Below are 20,803 nucleotides of genomic sequence, written 5' to 3'. Positions count from 1 at the left end.
CTACTTTACAATATTTACACACAGTAGCATGAACCCAAAGCTTGACACAAAATATTTCATACTTACAATTACATTATTGTGACCAACTGTGTTCTAAAGTGTTTGGTAATATACCTGGTACTTATTTTCCTTCTTGAGCAGAGAAGAAGGAAGGAGTAGGACGAGGCACTTCCATACACATCACTTTCACGTAATTCACTAACTGCAGCTGAACTATTTACTTTACCCGACGATATCACGATGCATACTGATTACCCACGGAAATGTTTTTTCTTTGTTATCTTAGTTGATCGAGGCATATTTGTTATTCTAAAACACAAATGGTATCAATAACTGAGATCTATTTCAAATGTAAACAAACACTAAACAAAAACAAAATACCAGCTGACAAAACACACTAAAGGTTACAAACAAGCTAACAAGCTACCCAAAGGCCAACCATATATAAGAAGTAAACTAAACCAAAGAGTAAAAGAGAAAAAGAGTAAAAAGAGTAATATTAAATGTGCAAGTTATGTATATTAAAATGCTCAAAACAATATCCCTCCCCATCGTTCAGAACGTTTTCGATACGTCTGACCACGGTTCCGTGGGCGCTCCGACTAGCATGTTTTTATAAATTTTTTTTTAGCATATAAATATAAAAACCCAAATATATATGTGTTAGTTATATCACTGAACTCTCAGAAAAATCTATACTTTAAGATAAAAAATATAAAAAAATATTGAAAATTTTTTTTTACAATATAGGCGTACTTTCCCCTTAACATAAATTGGTTTTAACAGGAGATGTTTATACCATATTTTTTAATATTTCACATAAATTTGTACCAACCTTGGTTTTGGATCATCCTTTGGGATAGACAAGTTTTACCACTTTGCTATTTGCATAACAAAGGTTAAAACACCACTTTTAATTTTCTTATTTTAACTGTTGCAAGTAGGTCAAGATAACAAAAAAATAATTTTTTTAGGTATTTGCAACCTGAAGAAGGGAGTAAATACTAGTGTAAAACTGCTTTTAGGTATTATAAATGTCACTGACGCATCATAATTTACATTGAGCCAAGAGTAATATATAAATTACACTTACATGCAAAGCCAAGCAGGAGGCTACCCCCGGGTGGAGGTGGTGGTTTAGGCTGCTGTACATATCTCTGGACCAGGGCAATACTCAGCTTCTCTGCACGGTCATTCTCCATCATTAGCCTAATTACATTAGATATTGTTATTTATAAAAGGCAATTGACTAATATGTTAAAAACTAAATGTGATACTCAGTAAAAACAAAAATCAGAAAGAAATCAGCTTCATTAACTTTGTAATTTTCTAAACAGAGGAGCATTTGAACAGTGTTTAAGTTTTGGATGATTTTCTCAAATGTAAATAAATTACGTCTACATGTAATCCTAAAAAGGCAATGACTAAGTAGGCCCAAACACAACAGCAAATCTTTTGTCTAACAGAAAAAGTTGTTATAAATATCTTTACAATAAATACAAACATACAATTCGTCATAAGAAACTTTTACAATTCTTACAATTTCCAAAATGTTGAAAGGCTAGTACCAACTAAATTAATATGCATTGTTGCACTATACTTGTAATTTCCTTCATTGACTTTATACATTTCACCCAAATATTTTGGCATAATGGCATCAGAAAGTGAATTTTCAATACCTGCTGACATCATAGCACGAGTAACAACATAGAGGCAAGATATGTATAATATTACATCACAATCTTATTTTTATCACAATATATTTATTTATATTTCACCAGTGTCGGACTTACAGATTTTGAGGCCTAAGGCCAAGTTTTTTTTGTACGGCCTCCTCTCTCCCTTATATATCTGAATTTAAAATTATGATCATTTTAGTATGTAATTCACTTATGATGACAGATTATTACATTAACTTAAGATAAAACTCATAGAATGAAAATTGTGATTTCTTAAGAACTCTTTAAAATATCATTTAAAATGGAATATATATGTATACATTGTTATATCAGAGTAATACGGTTGTATGTGACCGTATATTTTAAATGATATAAAATTTAAAACTTTAAATTTGAATTTATCATATGTCCAGTTCTGTGAACACAGGGGCCTATAATTTTATGAACTATCTATTTAGTAATTAGAAATGTAATATTAATCATTCTTTAAGAATATATATAATAAAGTATCAGATTTTGGACCTTTACCAATGATATAAAACGTATAACCCAACGTTTTGAGGATTGTAATATATCCTTTTCGTCAGGTGGTAAAGAGGGGTATTAATAAACACAAAAATAAAGAACAGAAAGAAAAAAAAAAAAGAGTTCAGTTATACCTGAAAGCTGTTTGGAGTTTAGGCATTGTCACTGTATAGGATACTAGTCTGAGCACAAGTTACAAGTATTAGAATTCAAGAGCTCAATCACACGTCACACCAGTACAGGCGAAAGTAGATATGTTTGAACCCTTTTCTTTCCCTTATTTTCTTCTTCCTATTCTTTATTTTTGTATGTATTAATACCCCCACCTGATGAAGAGGATAGATTCCAATCCTTGAAACGTTCTTATTGTAACATACATATGATAGCAAATGTCTGAAATCCTGTTCTCCTTTTACACTTTCCATTGTCAATAACAAACTTTAGACAAATAAGTATAATAAAGTGTCTTACATATACAACATTTTGAGTTAAGAAAACAATGCTTTGTAATTCATTTGATGAGAGTAATAAGGTTGCATATACTTTTTTGCTGGTGTTTATGTGTTAGTTACAGTCTTATAACACAAAACCTAATTCAAATTGGCACTTAGCTAAGTAATTCTTAGCTTAGTTAATTCAAAAGCTTAGTACACAACCCTAATAACTCTTTGTACACCAGTCTATATTACAAGAAGTAAACCATAAATATCGGGCTATTTTTATGGGATTTGCAGAATTTTGGGGGAATAGCTCTTTACCTGATATTTTTTTTTTTTTTTTTTTTTTTTTGTATATTATAAAATGGGCTCCCAAAATATATATAATTTATTTGCAAAAAACATATTAGTATGAATCTTGAATATTTAATAAGTATTGTAAAATTGAAGTTTTTCATAAAATAGTTTCAAACCACTGCTGTCCAATGATAAAAAAATGTTGAGGCATAAAGCCATATGTATTCTAACAGTGAATATGTCTATATACAATAACAAAAAATATGAATCTCAAGAATATTCACAATTAGGAGTATTATATATTTTGCACAAAGTCCTAAATAGCGTGTTTTCCAAAACATCATAACATTTTTGTTATAATTTGCAATTTTGATAAATAAAAGTTTACTACCTATTTATAAGTGGCACCGGCAGGAGAGAATAGGTTAAAGTTTGGATTATAATGTACAGTAACAAAATGTTTGTATTACTCACAAATACTTTTTAAATATAACTTGTTCTTTTTACTACACCGTAGCCCACATAATTTTAAAAACGTACAGCAGTATATGTTTTGATCAACGCTTATATTTTGGAATTTAAAAAAAAAACTGGTAACAAGATTAGGTACTTACCTATATATTTGTAGCTGGTCAGCTGATTGTGTGGTGAAAAGCTGTACAGAGAGCAATACTAGTAGGCAGTTGATGGTTTCCACATGCAGTTCATATGTTAGGTCTCTGGACACATTGAACATCATCTTTTCATTATCACATAACAATTAAGGTAGTACTATATCAAAATTCTAAACTAAACCATGAAAATTCAAATAATGTTGGTATTTTTTATTCTATATACAAACAAGAATAATAAATTTAGTTAAAGACACAGGTTGTTTAAAAAATCTAGTCCGTGATATATTTTAGGATATTTTTCTCGAGTTTAAAGAACACAAAAGTGAGCATTTATTCACAATACAGTTTTCTGTATTTCCTTTTTTGATATGACTGCATTTTTACTTTGTTTTGAAATATTTCAACATCCACCATTCCGAAACTTAATGATGCCAGCTCACCGTGAATGTTTGTAAAGATAATGTTTGACCAAAATCCGGTTGTAATTTGGCCAATGGCTTTTACAATAATAGTTTAGTTAAATAATTTAAAAAGACTGACCAAAAACTAAAAACTATACAAATAATTAACAAATATTTCTGGTTTTCTTTCAATCATGAACAATACACTAAAATATATCAAGTGTTTTGAAACAACTTGAATATCCATCTGAATATGATAAAGTATAAACTAATAACCAGTTTACAAATACCAAAATATAGCAGTACTTACACAAGGGGCATGTAGATTATCAGGTCGATCAGTGTATTCACATAGCGATTTAGCACAGATTCATCACCATCTTTCCCATTCACTGTAAAATAACAATGAGATTTGAGTATTTTTCGGTTGCTACATATATCAATAATTATGCTATATTAAATAAATAAAACTTCTTAATTACCACAATTTAGTATAACCAGTTTATACATTAAACAGTTGTTTAGTGATTGATGCCAAGTGGTTCCCTTACAGCTACTGTAACAGCATAATTACACTTATACAACAGTTAACTTGACTTTAATCTCTAACACTAATTTAGTATTTTGTTTGTTGAATAATAATAATAATATAAACTAACATATATGAGTAAGTGTCATATCCATTTCCTCAGAAGGTAATGATAACCTAAGTTTTTTTGTCATAAGTCGGAACATTTCTTGGGCCAAAGGATATTCTACTCGATCTTTGTTTGAATTGAATATAATGAGCAGTGCAGTGTCTATTAAAAGTAGGAGGTAATTTAATCCAGATGGGAGAATTCCCATACTCTATGCATAAATACATTCCTTATATATTTTTTCCAAAAAAAAGTCTGTATTTTTGGTTCATAGTATTGTTTATTTTTAAGGTATATGATAAATTTAATCTATCAGTAAAGTTGTGTCGCTTGTTTGTGATTCTATAAATAAAAAGCTAATGTCTCTTCCAAAGGCAATAATATATTCTTTTTACCAACCTTTGGTTTCTAGCCTGATGAGGTCAGCTTCTTTCCCAGTCTGTACTAGGTAATTGGTGAAAAATCGCATAATAACCTAAGTTTTTTTGTCGTCATTGGAACATTCTTGGGCCCAAGGATTCCCTATTCAATCTTCGTCTACAGTGTCTATTGAAGCTAGGAGGTAATTTAATCCAGAGGGGAGGGTTCCCATACTCTGGGAATAAATACATTCCTCATAATTCTTTTCCAAAAAAAGGCTGTACTTTCTGTTGATATTATAGTTCATTTTAAAGAAATATGATAAATTTAATCTATCAGTAAAGTTGTGTCGCCTGGTTGTGATTCTATAAATACAAAGCTATTGTCTCTTCTAAAGGCAATAATATATTTTTTAAACCAACCTTTGGTTTCTATATGCCTGATGAGGTCAGCTTCTTTCCCAGTCTGTACTAGGTATTTGGTGAAACATCGCACAATGAACAGGCCATTGAAGGTTTGCCAGCTGAACATATTACTGAAATCAAAAGAAGATATGATTATCTTAAAATATGAAAATTTATTGGATTTGTGGTTTGCTGGTGTGGTTAGATAGTTATTGGTTGGTTTGTTGGTTGCTCGATGATTGCAGACGTATTGTGACTTTTATTCTGTAGTTTAGTTTTAATAATTAGTGTTGTGTTTAGTTTTGTATTAAGTGCATGTTTTAGAGTTAGAGAAGTTGACACACAGCATGGTGTTTGTGATTCTTGACATAGGCGTGTCACAATGCTCTGGTATGATTTTGATTTGTTTATTTTAACCTAGTTTGTAATTATGTGTTAGGTTAGTTATTTTTCTGAAGAAGAGATCAGATTGCAGATCTCGAAACGTAGTGTTACTGATTTTTTGTTTCACTGAACGATGGCAAATGTCCGGAAAAATCTTCTTTCCTTCAAAATCCTTCCATCGTCAAAAATAAACTTCAAACACAAAAATTATTGGTGGTTAAGCGGTGCCTAAAATGAATAGATATAAGTATGTATGTATATACTTTATGATGTTCAAAATAATGTATTTTGTACACTCATACGAGGGGGTACCCAAAAGTAACCAGAATTGTATTGCTGGCAGCCGGCAGCGTGTAGTACACATTCCTGCCGCTAGGCGTGTGTCGCGCAACCCATTGCGAGCTCAGTGACCCCAGTTCCGTTGCCCTAGTGCATTCTGTTCGTTCGTAGTGACTGTTTTTCGCTAACCCTGTTTTGTTCTTGTTTCGTTTTTTGTCATGGCAAGTTTAAGTGAACAACGTGCAGCTGTGAAATTTTGTTTTTTACTTGGTAAAAATGCTGCAGAAACTATTTTAATGTTGAATACAGCTTACAAAGATGATGCTATGGGGAAAACTCAGGTCTACGAGTGGTTCGCTCGATTTAAAAATGGCGACATGTCGATTGAAGACAAACCTCGTTCTGGACGTCCATCAACCTCTCGAACGGACGAAAATGTTGAGAAAATTCGTGAACTTGTGCTCACCGACCGTCGACAGACAATTGAGGAACTATCAGAGAGTAGTGGGTTAACTTGGAGCTTGGTTCAGCGAATTTTAACAGGAGATTTAGGACTGAAAAGGGTTGCTGCCAAATTTGTTCCTCGACTTCTGACTGACCATCAAAAGGCACATCGAGTTGAAACTTGCCGCCTTTTGAAAGAACATCTCGAAAATGATCCCGATTTTCTGGAAAAGGTAATTACTGGTGATGAGTCATGGTGCTATGGTTTTGACCCAGAAACGAAGCAACAGTCAAGCCAATGGAAGTCGCCATCTTCACCTCGTCCAAAAAAGTGTCGGCAAGTCAAATCAAACATCAAAACCATGTTGATTTGCTTTTTTGATGCTAAAGGCATTGTTCATTCTGAGTTTGTTCCTCCAGGTCAGACTGTCAACCAAACATTTTATTTGGAGATTTTAAGAAGATTGCGCAACAGTGTTCGCCAGAAAAGACCCGATTTGTGGCAGACTGGAGACTGGTTCTTCCACCACGACAACGCACCGGCACACACAGCCATCTCAGTTAGGCAGTTTTTAACCAAAAACGGCATGGTTCCGCTGCCCCACGCACCTTACTCGCCTGACCTCGCTCCATGCGACTTTTTTTTATTTCCACACATGAAAAGAGGCTTGAAAGGTCAACGATTTGACAGTGTTGAAGAGGTTAAGAAAAAAACGAAGCTCGAGATTGCAGCCATTTCTAAAGATGACTACAAAAAATGTTTTTATCAATGAAAATACCGTTGGGACAAGTGTATTAGTTGTAATGGAGATTATTTTGAAGGAGATAAGGTCGTATTGTAAAAAATTTGATAATATATAATTTTTATAAAATAATTCCGGTTTTTTTTGGGTACCCCCTCGTAAACTAACCTTTTCTGCATTTTAATAAAAGCCATACTATAGGAATTTAATTCAGAAAAGACTCATAATATGGACTCTTCCCCTTAAACACAGGCCTGTAGTCTATATGGGGAATTTTTCATTTGAAACCATTCAAATGGTCTGTATATGTTATGCTTTGTGTGTGAATAAATAATTTGATTCGATGTGTTTAAACCTCACATAAGTACAGAGGATTAGTTTCTGGTGAAAACACTAGAATTGCAATTATTGAGATCTATTTACATTATTAATCAATAATGAAGCCAAACGCCAGACTTGCAAAGATATAAGTCTGTACTACAGTGTTAAAACTGCATAATGATACAATTCTACAATAACATAATATACATAAAACATCATATTTAGTTATTAAAAAATCCATCATACTTCTCCATTTCCGCTGATCCAAGCAGCTGACTAGACAGGTTGAACAGGACATGCAACAATGAAGCCAAGTTCCCTGTCTGCAGATTGTTCTCCCGGAGAGCTTCACACATTGGCAGTATTTTCTGTATGAGAGTTTCATCATCAGTCCTATAAAATAATTTAGAATATTAGAGTGAGATACATGACATATGGCACACACACAATACATGAATCAGTACACAACATTTTAGTTGCTAGGGTAAATATTCAATCTTGTTGAACTTAATGGGTTAACGGTTAATAAGGTTTTCATATTTTCTTTTTTACTTGTTGTTACACACATTAACTTTTTCTAAAACAAAAAGCACACATATTTCTTTTTGTAAATTTAAAACACAGACTGCAGCAAAAAGTCACTGATACACACACATTTACAGATTTGATTCTGCTTCACCAGATAATGTGACTAGACTACTTTAAAATTCGAATACCTTCTCGTCCGAGTACAGAAGTACTTAATATAACTAAACAGCCTACACCATAAGTAAAAGAATATAGTGATAAATGTTTCAATAACACATAACCCAGTTTTCTCTACATCATGAAAGATATTAAATCAATTTATTTCACCAAGCAAATATTAATACCAATGATTGCAATCTTGATTCTTACAGATCAAATGATAACCTACTGCAAATATACAGATATTAAAAAATATGCAAGTGTAGAGTTACCTTGTCGCTGGTGGCTTTAGAGTAAATGAGAGAAATCTGTTCCAAAATGGATTGTTAGGAGAAATACTTTCTTTTCCTACAAATCGTATTAAATACTCATTAGTAGCGTAGTCTACATGTTGACTCGCTGACGTCCCCATCTGGAAAAAGAAATTCAGAATATATTAAATACTTTACGTTGCCAGCAATGCACATATATAAAGAACTGTTCAAAATGTTCGAAAAAGGAAAAATGTACAAAGACCTCAGGGAATGACTTAGGAAAACTGGTAGTTGAATTTCCATTTACAATTGACCTTATTCCTAGATTGGGGTGGGGACAGATGGGTAGATGTAACACCAACGCAAAAAGTTGCACACATTCCAACAAATTTATAGATGTGCAATTATATTGTTCTACACACAGTAAAATACATGTGGGAGTGCCGATGGCCGAGCAGTCCAAGTTGTCAAACATTGGATCTGAGAGATAGCGCAGGTTCAAATCCCGTCTGAGACTGCTGACCTTTTTATCAGTATTATAGACTGTATTTTACTGTATCGACACTCTCCCTTATTTTGTTTGATAAGATCCTCGCATAGGCCAGTAACCCATGAGAACAGGCACAATAATTCAACCTCTCTATTTTGAAAAAAATTGTCCTTTCTGAGAAATCAGTATAAGAGAACAACCCATTTCCCAAGAATCCAACCTATATGAGGAGAGCAAATGTTACACTAACAGAAATAAAAAAATAATTTATAATACTTGTTTGTTATAATTTAACCTTTCATTTCTTAATATTTCTTCCCGATTTATATTGTCAGATGTTTCTACATATTTACATAATGAATAATATATATATATATATATATATATATATATATATAATTTTAATAAACATTGAATCGCAAAAAGTACTTGCTCCGCCGGGAGTCGAACCCGGATCTCTCACTTGCCGGGTGAATGTGCTACCATTACACCACAGAGCGCTTACTTTTTCCGATTCAATTATTTTGTATTTGGCCGTATCTGTCACATATGCGTTTAAATAAGCAAACTAACATATGATCGGTAGACCAAATAACTGTCAAATGACTTTTTATTTACGTTAAACTTGATAAATGGCAATAGCCTTATTTAATTTTAATAAACATTGAATCGCAAAAAGTACTTGCTCCGCCGGGAGTCGAACCCGGATCTCTCACTTGCCGGGTGAATGTGCTACCATTACACCACAGAGCGCTTACTTTTTCGATTCCAATTATTTTGTATTTGGCCGTATCTGTCACATATGCGTTTAAATAAGCAAACTAACATATGATCGGTAGACCAAATAACTGTCAAATGACTTTTATTTACGTTAAACTTGATAAATGGCAATAGCCTTATTTAATTTTAATAAACATTGAATCGCAAAAAGTACTTGCTCCGCCGGGAGTCGAACCCCGGATCTCTCACTTGCCGGGTGAATGTGCTACCATTACACCACAGAGCGCTTACTTTTTTCCGATTCAATTATTTTGTATTTGGCCGTATCTGTCACATATGCGTTTAAATAAGCAAACTAACATATGATCGGTAGACCAAATAACTGTCAAATGACTTTTATTTACGTTAAACTTGATAAATGGCAATAGCCTTATTTAATTTTAATAAACATTGAATCGCAAAAAGTACTTGCTCCGCCGGGAGTCGAACCCGGATCTCTCTCACTTGCCGGGTGAATGTGCTACCATTACACCACAGAGCGCTTACTTTTTTCCGATTCAATTATTTTGTATTTGGCCGTATCTGTCACATATGCGTTTAAATAAGCAAACTAACATATGATCGGTAGACCAAATAACTGTCAAATGACTTTTATTTACGTTAAACTTGATAAATGGCAATAGCCTTATTTAATTTTAATAAACATTGAATCGCAAAAAGTACTTGCTCCGCCGGGAGTCGAACCCGGATCTCTCACTTGCCGGGTGAATGTGCTACCATTACACCACAGAGCGCTTTACTTTTTCCGATTCAATTATTTTGTATTTGGCCGTATCTGTCACATATGCGTTTAAATAAAGCAAACTAACATATGATCGGTAGACCAAATAACTGTCAAATGACTTTTATTTACGTTAAACTTGATAAATGGCAATAGCCTTATTTAATTTTAATAAACATTGAATCGCAAAAAGTACTTGCTCCGCCGGGAGTCGAACCCGGATCTCTCACTTGCCGGGTGAATGTGCTACCATTACACCACAGAGCGCTTACTTTTTCCCGATTCAATTATTTTGTATTTGGCCGTATCTGTCACATATGCGTTTAAATAAGCAAACTAACATATGATCGGTAGACCAAATAACTGTCAAATGACTTTTATTTACGTTAAACTTGATAAATGGCAATAGCCTTATTTAATTTTAATAAACATTGAATCGCAAAAAGTTACTTGCTCCGCCGGAGTCGAACCCGGATCTCTCACTTGCCGGGTGAATGTGCTACCATTACACCACAGAGCGCTTACTTTTTTCCGATTCAATTTATTTTGTATTTGGCCGTATCTGTCACATATGCGTTTAAATAAGCAAACTAACATATGATCGGTAGACCAAATAACTGTCAAATGACTTTTATTTACGTTAAACTTGATAAATGGCAATAGCCTTATTTAATTTTAATAAACATTGAATCGCAAAAAGTACTTGCTCCGCCGGGAGTCGAACCCGGATCTCTCACTTGCCGGGTGAATGTGCTACCATTACACCACAGAGCGCTTACTTTTTCCGATTCAAATTATTTTGTATTTGGCCGTATCTGTCACATATGCGTTTAAATAAGCAAACTAACATATGATCGGTAGACCAAATAACTGTCAAATGACTTTTATTTACGTTAAACTTGATAAATGGCAATAGCCTTATTTAATTTTAATAAACATTGAATCGCAAAAAGTACTTGCTCCGCCGGGAGTCGAACCCGGATCTCTCACTTGCCGGGTGAATGTGCTACCATTACACCACAGAGCGCTTACTTTTTCCGATTCAATTATTTTGTATTTTGGCCGTATCTGTCACATATGCGTTTAAATAAGCAAACTAACATATGATCGGTAGACCAAATAACTGTCAAATGACTTTTTATTTACGTTAAACTTGATAAATGGCAATAGCCTTTATTTAATTTTAATAAACATTGAATCGCAAAAAGTACTTGCTCCGCCGGGAGTCGAACCCGGATCTCTCACTTGCCGGGTGAATGTGCTACCATTACACCACAGAGCGCTTACTTTTTCCGATTTGGTCTACCGATCATATGTTAGTTTGCTTATTTAAACGCATATGTGACAGATACGGCCAAATACAAAATAATTGAATCGGAAAAAGTAAGCGCTCTGTGGTGTAATGGTAGCACATTCACCCGGCAAGTGAGGAGATCCGGGTTCGACTCCCGGCGGATGCAAGTACTTTTTGCGATTCAATGTTTATTAAAATTAAATAAGGCTATTGCCATTTATCAAGTTTAACGTAAATAAAAGTCATTTGACAGTTATTTGGTCTACCGATCATATGTTAGTTTGCTTATTTAAAACGCATATGTGACAGATACGGCCAAATACAAAATAATTTGAATCGGAAAAAGTAAGCGCTCTGTGGTGTAATGGTAGCACATTCACCCGGCAAGTGAGAGATCCGGGTTCGACTCCCGGCGGAGCAAGTACTTTTTGCGATTCAATGTTTATTAAAATTAAATAAGGCTATTGCCATTTATCAAGTTTAACGTAAATAAAAGTCATTTGACAGTTATTTGGTCTACCGATCATATGTTAGTTTGCTTATTTAAACGCATATGTGACAGATACGGCCAAATACAAAAATAATTTGAATCGGAAAAAGTAAGCGCTCTGTGGTGTAATGGTAGCACATTCACCCGGCAAGTGAGAGATCCGGGTTCGACTCCCGGCGGAGCAAGTACTTTTTGCGATTCAATGTTTATTAAAATTAAATAAGGCTATTGCCATTTATCAAGTTTTAACGTAAATAAAAGTCATTTGACAGTTATTTGGTCTACCGATCATATGTTAGTTTGCTTATTTAAACGCATATGTGACAGATACGGCCAAATACAAAATAATTGAATCGGAAAAAGTAAGCGCTCTGTGGTGTAATGGTAGCACATTCACCCGGCAAGTGTGAGAGATCCGGGTTCGACTCCCGGCGGAGCAAGTACTTTTTGCGATTCAATGTTTATTAAAATTAAATTAAGGCTATTGCCATTTATCAAGTTTAACGTAAATAAAAGTCATTTGACAGTTATTTGGTCTACCGATCATTATGTTAGTTTGCTTATTTAAACGCATATTGTGACAGATACGGCCAAATACAAAAATAATTGAATCGGAAAAAGTAAGCGCTCTGTGGTGTAATGGTAGCACATTCACCCGGCAAGTGAGAGATCCGGGTTCGACTCCCGGCGGAGCAAGTACTTTTTGCGATTCAATGTTTATTAAAATTAAATAAGGCTATTGCCATTTATCAAGTTTAACGTAAATAAAAGTCATTTGACAGTTATTTGGTCTACCGATCATATGTTAGTTTGCTTATTTAAACGCATATGTGACAGATACGGCCAAATACAAAATAATTGAATCGGAAAAAGTAAGCGCTCTGTGGTGTAATGGTAGCACATTCACCCGGCAAGTGAGAGATCCGGGTTCGACTCCCGGCGGAGCAAGTACTTTTTGCGATTCAATGTTTATTAAAATTAAATAAGGCTATTGCCATTTATCAAGTTTAACGTAAATAAAAGTCATTTTGACAGTTATTTGGTCTACCGATCATATGTTAGTTTGCTTATTTAAACGCATATGTGACAGATACGGCCAAATACAAAATAATTGAATCGGAAAAGTAAGCGCTCTGTGGTGTAATGGTAGCACATTCACCCGGCAAGTGAGAGATCCGGGTTCGACTCCCCGGCGGAGCAAGTACTTTTTGCGATTCAATGTTTATTTAAAATTAAATAAGGCTATTGCCATTTATCAAGTTTAACGTAAATAAAAGTCATTTGACAGTTATTTGGTCTACCGATCATATGTTAGTTTGCTTATTTAAACGCATATGTGACAGATACGGCCAAATACAAATATAATTGAATCGGAAAAAGTAAGCGCTCTGTGGTGTAATGGTAGCACATTCACCCGGCAAGTGAGAGATCCGGGTTCGACTCCCGGCGGAGCAAGTACTTTTTGCGATTCAATGTTTATTAAAATTAAATAAGGCTATTGCCATTTATCAAGTTTAACGTATATATATATATATATATATAAGAACCTTAGCACTGCTTCCAGAGTGACAAATATTTAGGATGGGTAAGGCAGGGGGTAGAGGCTCAGATTCATGAGGAAGAATTAGGGCACTAATCTCAAAGTTATGTCCACCCGGAAGAAGGGGAGGCCAGCTCTAAACCAGCCTCTCCAGTCAAAGCAGGTAGGTGGTGGCACACCCTTGTTGAGGCTAGTAAGAACCTCTGATAGTTAGGAAACAAACCCCAACGGTCATCTCTCACAGTAGACTAGATCTACCAACCACACTTGCCCTTGCACCCCAGAATCTCAACATGTGCGGTTAGTGATGTGCCACTCCTGGACATCCATCATAAGGTTGCCTAGATTTAAGTGACACATCGGTTTTTGCTGTGCTCCGTGTTAGGTTAAACTGGAAGGTATAAACAGCCAGAAGTGATTCCTGCTGGGTAATTGTTTATTGTTTACATTAAAATTACTATGTAAGTATAAGTAATAAGTTGAAATCATATGCTAAGTTAAACAAATTAGACTGTAAAATTATCCTTAGGATACAAACAATTGAACCATTTGATAATAGCAATCGAATAACGAGTGTAGGCCGCTTATTAAAGTCTACTCGTATTATGAATGCTCTAATTGTTTGTTTTATGTTATGGCCATTTTATTATTTACAAGATTATTTCAATTAAGTTAATTCTTTTTTTTCAAATACGCTATGATTTATTTAGAATTTCAGATAATTATATGTTTATATCGATTGATAGTTCTGTTATGATATATAAGAAGTATCAATGACTACACTATGCCAAGTTAAAACTGGATGTGCCTATTGGGGCAGAGTACGATAAGTGAATATGGGTTTTATATAACTTATTAAAATAATTAATACTTTATATATTGAATAACAACAACCGATATCAATGTACCTAAATAAAGTCACGTTTCAAATTTATAGATATAGTTTAAACAATTACGTAATTTACTATCACTGGTAAATAGGTTAAATACAAATTTTCTAATATTTATTTTTTTGTCATAAATATTTTTTTTTAGACTATAACTATTAAACAATTAAGACAGGTGAGAGGAAAAATGTCATTTAAATAATGAAGAAAACGTAACAACAAAACAAATATCTTCAAACCGAGAAAGGCACAGTAGGCAAATTCATTTTTTAGTGTTATTTATTACAATTTTCTAAATTTAACTATCTTTTTCAATTTAAAAGAAGTTACTTAAAGAACAAATTGTGATTAGAATATAAAAATTTGGGTACTTTCGGATTATACCGACCACACCAGTATGAAGAACACAAAAATATAAATTTATAGAAATAAACATGATAGAACGAAAAAAACAACTTTTTAATTACAAAATTACAAACTTAAAAGCATTTCCAGGTATTGTGATCGGTATTGTTGTCGCTGTTATCTTATCTTTCTCGAGAATCCCGATTACGGCAGGCCGCGCGGCATCACATGATTTGCATGGTACATAATTGCCTTTCCATTACAACTCAATTTATATTTCTGATCAGCCCCTCTAGAATTTTATATTTTACTGATAGGTACTATCTCGAGGGATGTTTTTCTTTCCTTGACATCAGCAGCACCGAAGTCCGCGCTGATGGCCAGAGGCACTCGCATTTTGGGTGGCGGAATATGATCAAGAATAAAAACAAGTTTTGAGTGTTTTTTCAATAAAGAGTTTAGTTTTAGTTTGGTAATGTTTGTTTTTGTTGAATTTTTGTGTCTGGAGAAATGCAGAGGAAAAACACGGAAGTACAACTAAGCGACGCACCAGCTGAACGGGCGGCGAGACTCTGCATTCACGTTATCTACTAGACCGCTCGACTTTTACCTCTGTCTGAGGATGGGGAGGGGTTTGCGATAAGACAATTCCTGTTTTATATTGACGAAATATTGTTCTACGCTAATCTAGTAATCAGTAGAAGCAAAATGTCGAATAACGATTCATGTCTGGGTGTGGTCAGTATAATCCCAAAGTACCAAAATTTGTGTACAGTTGGTGCAGATGATTAGTAATTGTTCAAATTAATTACCATTACTTGATAATTTCTATATAAAATATCGAGTCCGCTTATTGTACTCTACCCGCTTATTGTACCTTGCCCGGTAATTCAATTTCACATTTAGCTTTTGAATTGTTCAGTATTTCAAATAATCAGAAATAGGCTATCAATGATTCGAGTGTTGTGGTGGCCCTCTGTTATACTGCCGCCCAGAGTAAGAATAACCAACATTCGATAACAAATTGGTTAATATTCAACTTACGTAATAAAAAAATTAGATATAATACAATCATTGTGCCATGGTCGATATTCAATGATAGTGTTGATACCAAGGTCTAGAGTTTAGAAACTTTGTTATAGATATATTGTTAATTACAATAGATAATTTATAACAATTGACAGATGTACAACAATCAGAATTATTCAAATATAATAAAATATAAACAATCAGGGTGCGGCTTATGAACCTCTCCACCTCTCGGAAATATAAATCAAGGATATGAAAAGATTGAGAATACACATAGTTATTGAGAGTGTTGTATGTCAGTTAAACAAAACAATATAATAAATCTCTGATATTACAGAGTGTGTTTGAAATTTGTTTGGCTGAAATTTTAATTACATCAGCCTACCATTTAATAGGCCAAGTTAAATAATATAATATATAATGTAAATAAATACCTTGTATTCGGAATAACCACTTCATCTAACGTAGTAAGACTATAAACAGAACAGTTTTCAAATAAAAATACAATAACGTTGTGTTTGAATTAGCTCTCAAACCTAACCAAGTCAGCGATGAAAGTCTAAGCAAACGTCAACTAGACTTTTCAAAAAAAAAAATCACCTACATTCATGTACAGATTATAAAGGTGTGAACGTTTTGTCAGCTGACGAAAGGTTGAGTTTTGAATGCATTCATTACATATTTTATGTAAGCTGTTATTTCTTTACAAAGTGAATCCAAAACATATTAATTTTATAATTATAATAAAACTAATATAACGTAGGTATGGTGGGAAAGGTTGATTCAGTATGAATGTCGAGTTTAGCTACATTAATTATTCCTCTTATTCCAGTATCTGAAATCTGACGCTCACAAACTTGACTCCTGGAACCTAGAGGATAAAAGATATAAAAAAATGCAATTGCGCATCTATCGAGCTATGAGAATAACTCTTCACCTATATTACACTATATTTCTTAGTATAGTTGACTGTGATGTCAAACGGTGCAACGAGTTCATTATGAGCTTCTTCGTTGCCGACTATTTCTGGATCTCTTCAGACGAACACGACCCCAGATTTCAGGAGTCAAGTCAGTGACAGCATCGTATTTCAAACGCTACACTAAAAGGAAGGTAAACTGGAGCTTAACTCGACACTCACGAAATTAATATATTATTCATTTAGATTACTTTGGTTAATTACATAGAAAGTTTCATTCCTATTAAAATCTATGACTTCCCTTTAATCTCACTTATGTTAACTGGATAATAATTACTTCTTCTTATTCGTCTATAGTGTTGGTTAAATACTACACCGAAATAAGCACTAGTCAGGGTAACTCGTTCTCTAAGTGGTGATGGTATTTCACCATGAAAGTTGAAGAATCAGCTGAGATAAACAAACCAGTTATAATAGTCAATCTATCTATTTACTTCTGCAAGCGAATCAGTCCCCATGAAATTTCTCGATCTTTGAAGCAAATAACATAGCTTTATGAGATTCATTTTAAAGCTTGAGTGCCAAGAACGGTGGGAGAAATATCATAATATATGGAAAAAAATCACTCGGGTGATTCCCACAAGCCTCTAAAGTTGAAGAAATCTCCATAAGAAATGTATTGGTGAATAAACAGTTGTTAGTCACATGTTCATAGTAAACTCTCCATCACTATCAGCTGTTTATAGTACGGGAGCTAGCAACGTTTCTAAAACAAGAATTTCAGGTCAGCTGAAATTTTGATATGCTGTCTTTCTTGCTCTTTCGGTTGGAGTCCGGGCTATCTGGCTGGCGGTAGTGGTTGCGTTTATTAATGCGCATCTTACCTGCACAGGTAAAAATCCTGGAGCGCTTCGGCAAATGGACAACATGGCGTCAGTCTAAAGTCACATGTTTGTTTTGTTTTTGTGTTATTTGTGATGTTTATTTATTAATTTCGCTACAATCGCCAGTGGTAAAATGAAATGTGTTTCTGTAATTAAAAAAAAGCACTTCAAACTGTCTCTCTCCAACCACCTGTCTCATTTATTTCAGTAGGCAGTTCAATGTCACGGTACTTTAATTTATATTTTAAACGTATATTCAAAATTTCCTGGCACTTCTTCAGTTTATCAACCACGAAAAGAATGATTTTATCGTTATGTCCTTTACAGAAATACATTTCATTTTACCACTGGCGATTGTAGCGAAATTAATAAATAAACATCACAAATAACACAAAAACAAAACAAACATGTGACTTTAGACTGACGCCATGTTGTCCATTTGCCGAAGCGCTCCAGGATTTTTACCTGTGCAGGTAAGATGCGCATTAATAAACGCAACCACTACCGCCAGCCAGATAGCCCGGACTCCAACCGAAAGAGCAAGAAAGACAGCATATCAAAATTTCGGCTGACCTGAAATTCTCTCTCGAAAACGTTGCTAGCTCCTATACTATTACATATACGAACTTATGTAAACAAAGGTTGATATAAACATTTGTGTAAATATTATAACACTAGCGACAGCACATAGATTACAATAAGACCAATAGATAGGACATCGGGTGCTCGCAGGTGAAGCCACTGCGGAGCGGCTAATACTCAACAATATGGCGGCGCGGGCGTGAGTCACCCTACTGAGGAGCGTCGCCTTGCACCCCCGCTCTTCACTTCGCCCTTATCGAGCTTACTGTAGTGACCTGCTATACACTCTGCTTACTGACGCGTGTGCCTCCGGCGTGTTGCTAAACATCTTGTTGTTTACTCTTGTTTAACTTGTTTATGTTGTGGATGATGTTGTCTAACACAAACACACAATGCCTATGTCATGTGTTGCTTTTGGATGCTTCAATAAAAAGGAAAAATTAAACTTTCAACCAGAAGATTGTTCCTTCTTAGGATCAATTTCTCAGAATTCGGACTGTTTGATAAAGCGTCAATAAACGAAGGTCAATAAACTAACATTTATAATATATGACTTAAAACTTCCTCCTCTTCTCAACTGTGTATTACAGATTAGTTACAATTAATTAACTGAGTTGTAAAGTTGAAACTATATTTTATTGTACATTTAAGTAATTTTCCATACTTTATTATAATTAATCTATAAATCTTACTTATTGCCTTACTAATTGTATAATAAATGTTTACAGACTTAACAAAATATTTTATTAAACCTTTATACACTTTTTTACAATATGTAAACATAAACTTTAGATATTGTATTTTGGGATATTTTGAGCTGAAGGATTATAAGGTTTAAAGTCATGTTTCACTCATCTAATAATTTACCCGCATATACAAACTTTGCTCATATTATAGTATATATGCAAAAAATAAATAGCAAATAAACTCTTAGTTATACTTGTTTAGAGTATTAACTCAGATTGAATTCCTTCTTTAATTACATAACTTATGTGATTTTATTTGAAATAATTACTGTAAACAAGTACAAATAAAGCGTGTTCTACTCACTTTTTATAATATGCTATAATGTACGATACGAGGAAACAGATGGCTCGACACGGACCGCTCGTTGAGCTCCAAGCGGTCGCGGCACTCGTAAACTAACGTCTCACAAACAATAACTTTCTGGCCAAACCATAAGAGCTAATTAAAAAAGAAAATATGTTCTGAAAACTTCAACTATTCAACAACATTTTCCACCGTTTTTAAACTTGCCTGACCAAAAAACGGCAAAAGTAGCAGCCGACTAACTTTTTTATGTCAAGTTTTAAAATGTAAACATAATTCTCAACTTTATTTAATTATTTAAATTGCAAAACTAAGTTTTTTGAACATTTGAATGATACCACAGGCATCCATAGCTTATTGACTTCACTCATACAAAGTTTCAAAGTATTTTCTTTATTCTAAGTAGGGTAGATCACGAGTTGATTGAAACGGGAGAACTGAATTTTTACACAAATCTGAGCGTAGTTTTGAGTTTCTATCCCACGACAACATGGCGGACCTGGCTTCACCTGCCCCAATGTTGGCAAGATAGGCATAGCCCATCTATTTGGTCTTATTGTAATCTATGCGACAGCAGAATAACTAGCACATATCCGCGGCTCCCCAGCAATTGCTATGCAGCATTCCATGCATTGAATAGCTCCAACGATTCCAGTAACACTTTATTTTTGACCAATTTAGAGAAACTCCAAAGTCAAAGTTCATAGCTTTCTTAGTGAAAGCACTTGTGATGTAATATGATATTGTCCTATGATATTTTTAAAATTGAATCAGTCATATGTCATGTACCCATTTTCAGTGTTCTTGATTAAGAGGGCCAGAGGCCAAGCAAAATTGCGATTAATTTATATTTCGGGCTTTGTACTTCTAAAAGGTGATTTTTTTATTGGTGCGGTTTTTAAAACTAAATAAAAAAATGAAAAACAACCTGCATTGACATAAAAATGCATTTATTTGAACTACAGTGTCATGACATTAACGTTTAAAAATGATTTCTGGCATATGGGCTCCATTTCGTTCGCGTAGAAAGCCCAATCGAGAAGTCCAATTTTCGAATACTCTTTCCAGCCGCTGTGGTTGAATTCCGCCAATAACTCGACGAATGTTAGCTTCCAAGTCATTTAAAGTTTGTGGCTTCTCAGCGTATACTTGAGACTTAACATATCCCCACAGAAAGTAGTCTGTTGGCGTGATATCACACGACCGTGGGGGCCAGTTGACACTACCTCTAAATGAGATGATACGTTCACCAAATGTTTCTGCCAAGAGGCCAATTGTGTCGTTTGCCGTGTGGCACGTCGCGCCGTCTTGTTGGAACCAGACAT

General features: G+C 34.2%; 1 protein-coding gene across 1 annotated transcript in view; it reads right to left on the bottom strand.

Moving 5' to 3' along the window:
• LOC124357679 (dymeclin) overlaps nucleotides 1–16,636 on the bottom strand; it is a 54,639-nt gene extending 38,003 nt beyond the window's left edge. The window contains exons 1-7 of the mRNA XM_046809665.1: nucleotides 16,478–16,636; nucleotides 8,486–8,625; nucleotides 7,773–7,919; nucleotides 5,374–5,486; nucleotides 4,264–4,345; nucleotides 3,553–3,657; nucleotides 1,094–1,209 (exon numbers count right to left, since the gene is read on the bottom strand). Coding sequence (XP_046665621.1) covers nucleotides 1,094–1,209; nucleotides 3,553–3,657; nucleotides 4,264–4,345; nucleotides 5,374–5,486; nucleotides 7,773–7,919; nucleotides 8,486–8,625 — 703 coding nt within the window. The 5' untranslated portion in view covers nucleotides 16,478–16,636. The remainder of the gene's footprint in view (nucleotides 1–1,093; nucleotides 1,210–3,552; nucleotides 3,658–4,263; nucleotides 4,346–5,373; nucleotides 5,487–7,772; nucleotides 7,920–8,485; nucleotides 8,626–16,477) is intronic.
• Nucleotides 16,637–20,803: the final 4,167 nt, after the last annotated feature.

This window comes from Homalodisca vitripennis, chromosome 3, assembly GCF_021130785.1.
Source record: "Homalodisca vitripennis isolate AUS2020 chromosome 3, UT_GWSS_2.1, whole genome shotgun sequence".
In the NCBI taxonomy this organism is placed as follows: Eukaryota; Metazoa; Arthropoda; class Insecta; order Hemiptera; family Cicadellidae; genus Homalodisca; species Homalodisca vitripennis.
The sequence above is the reverse complement of the archived record's forward strand: the minus strand, read 5'-3'. Positions and strand labels throughout refer to the sequence as shown.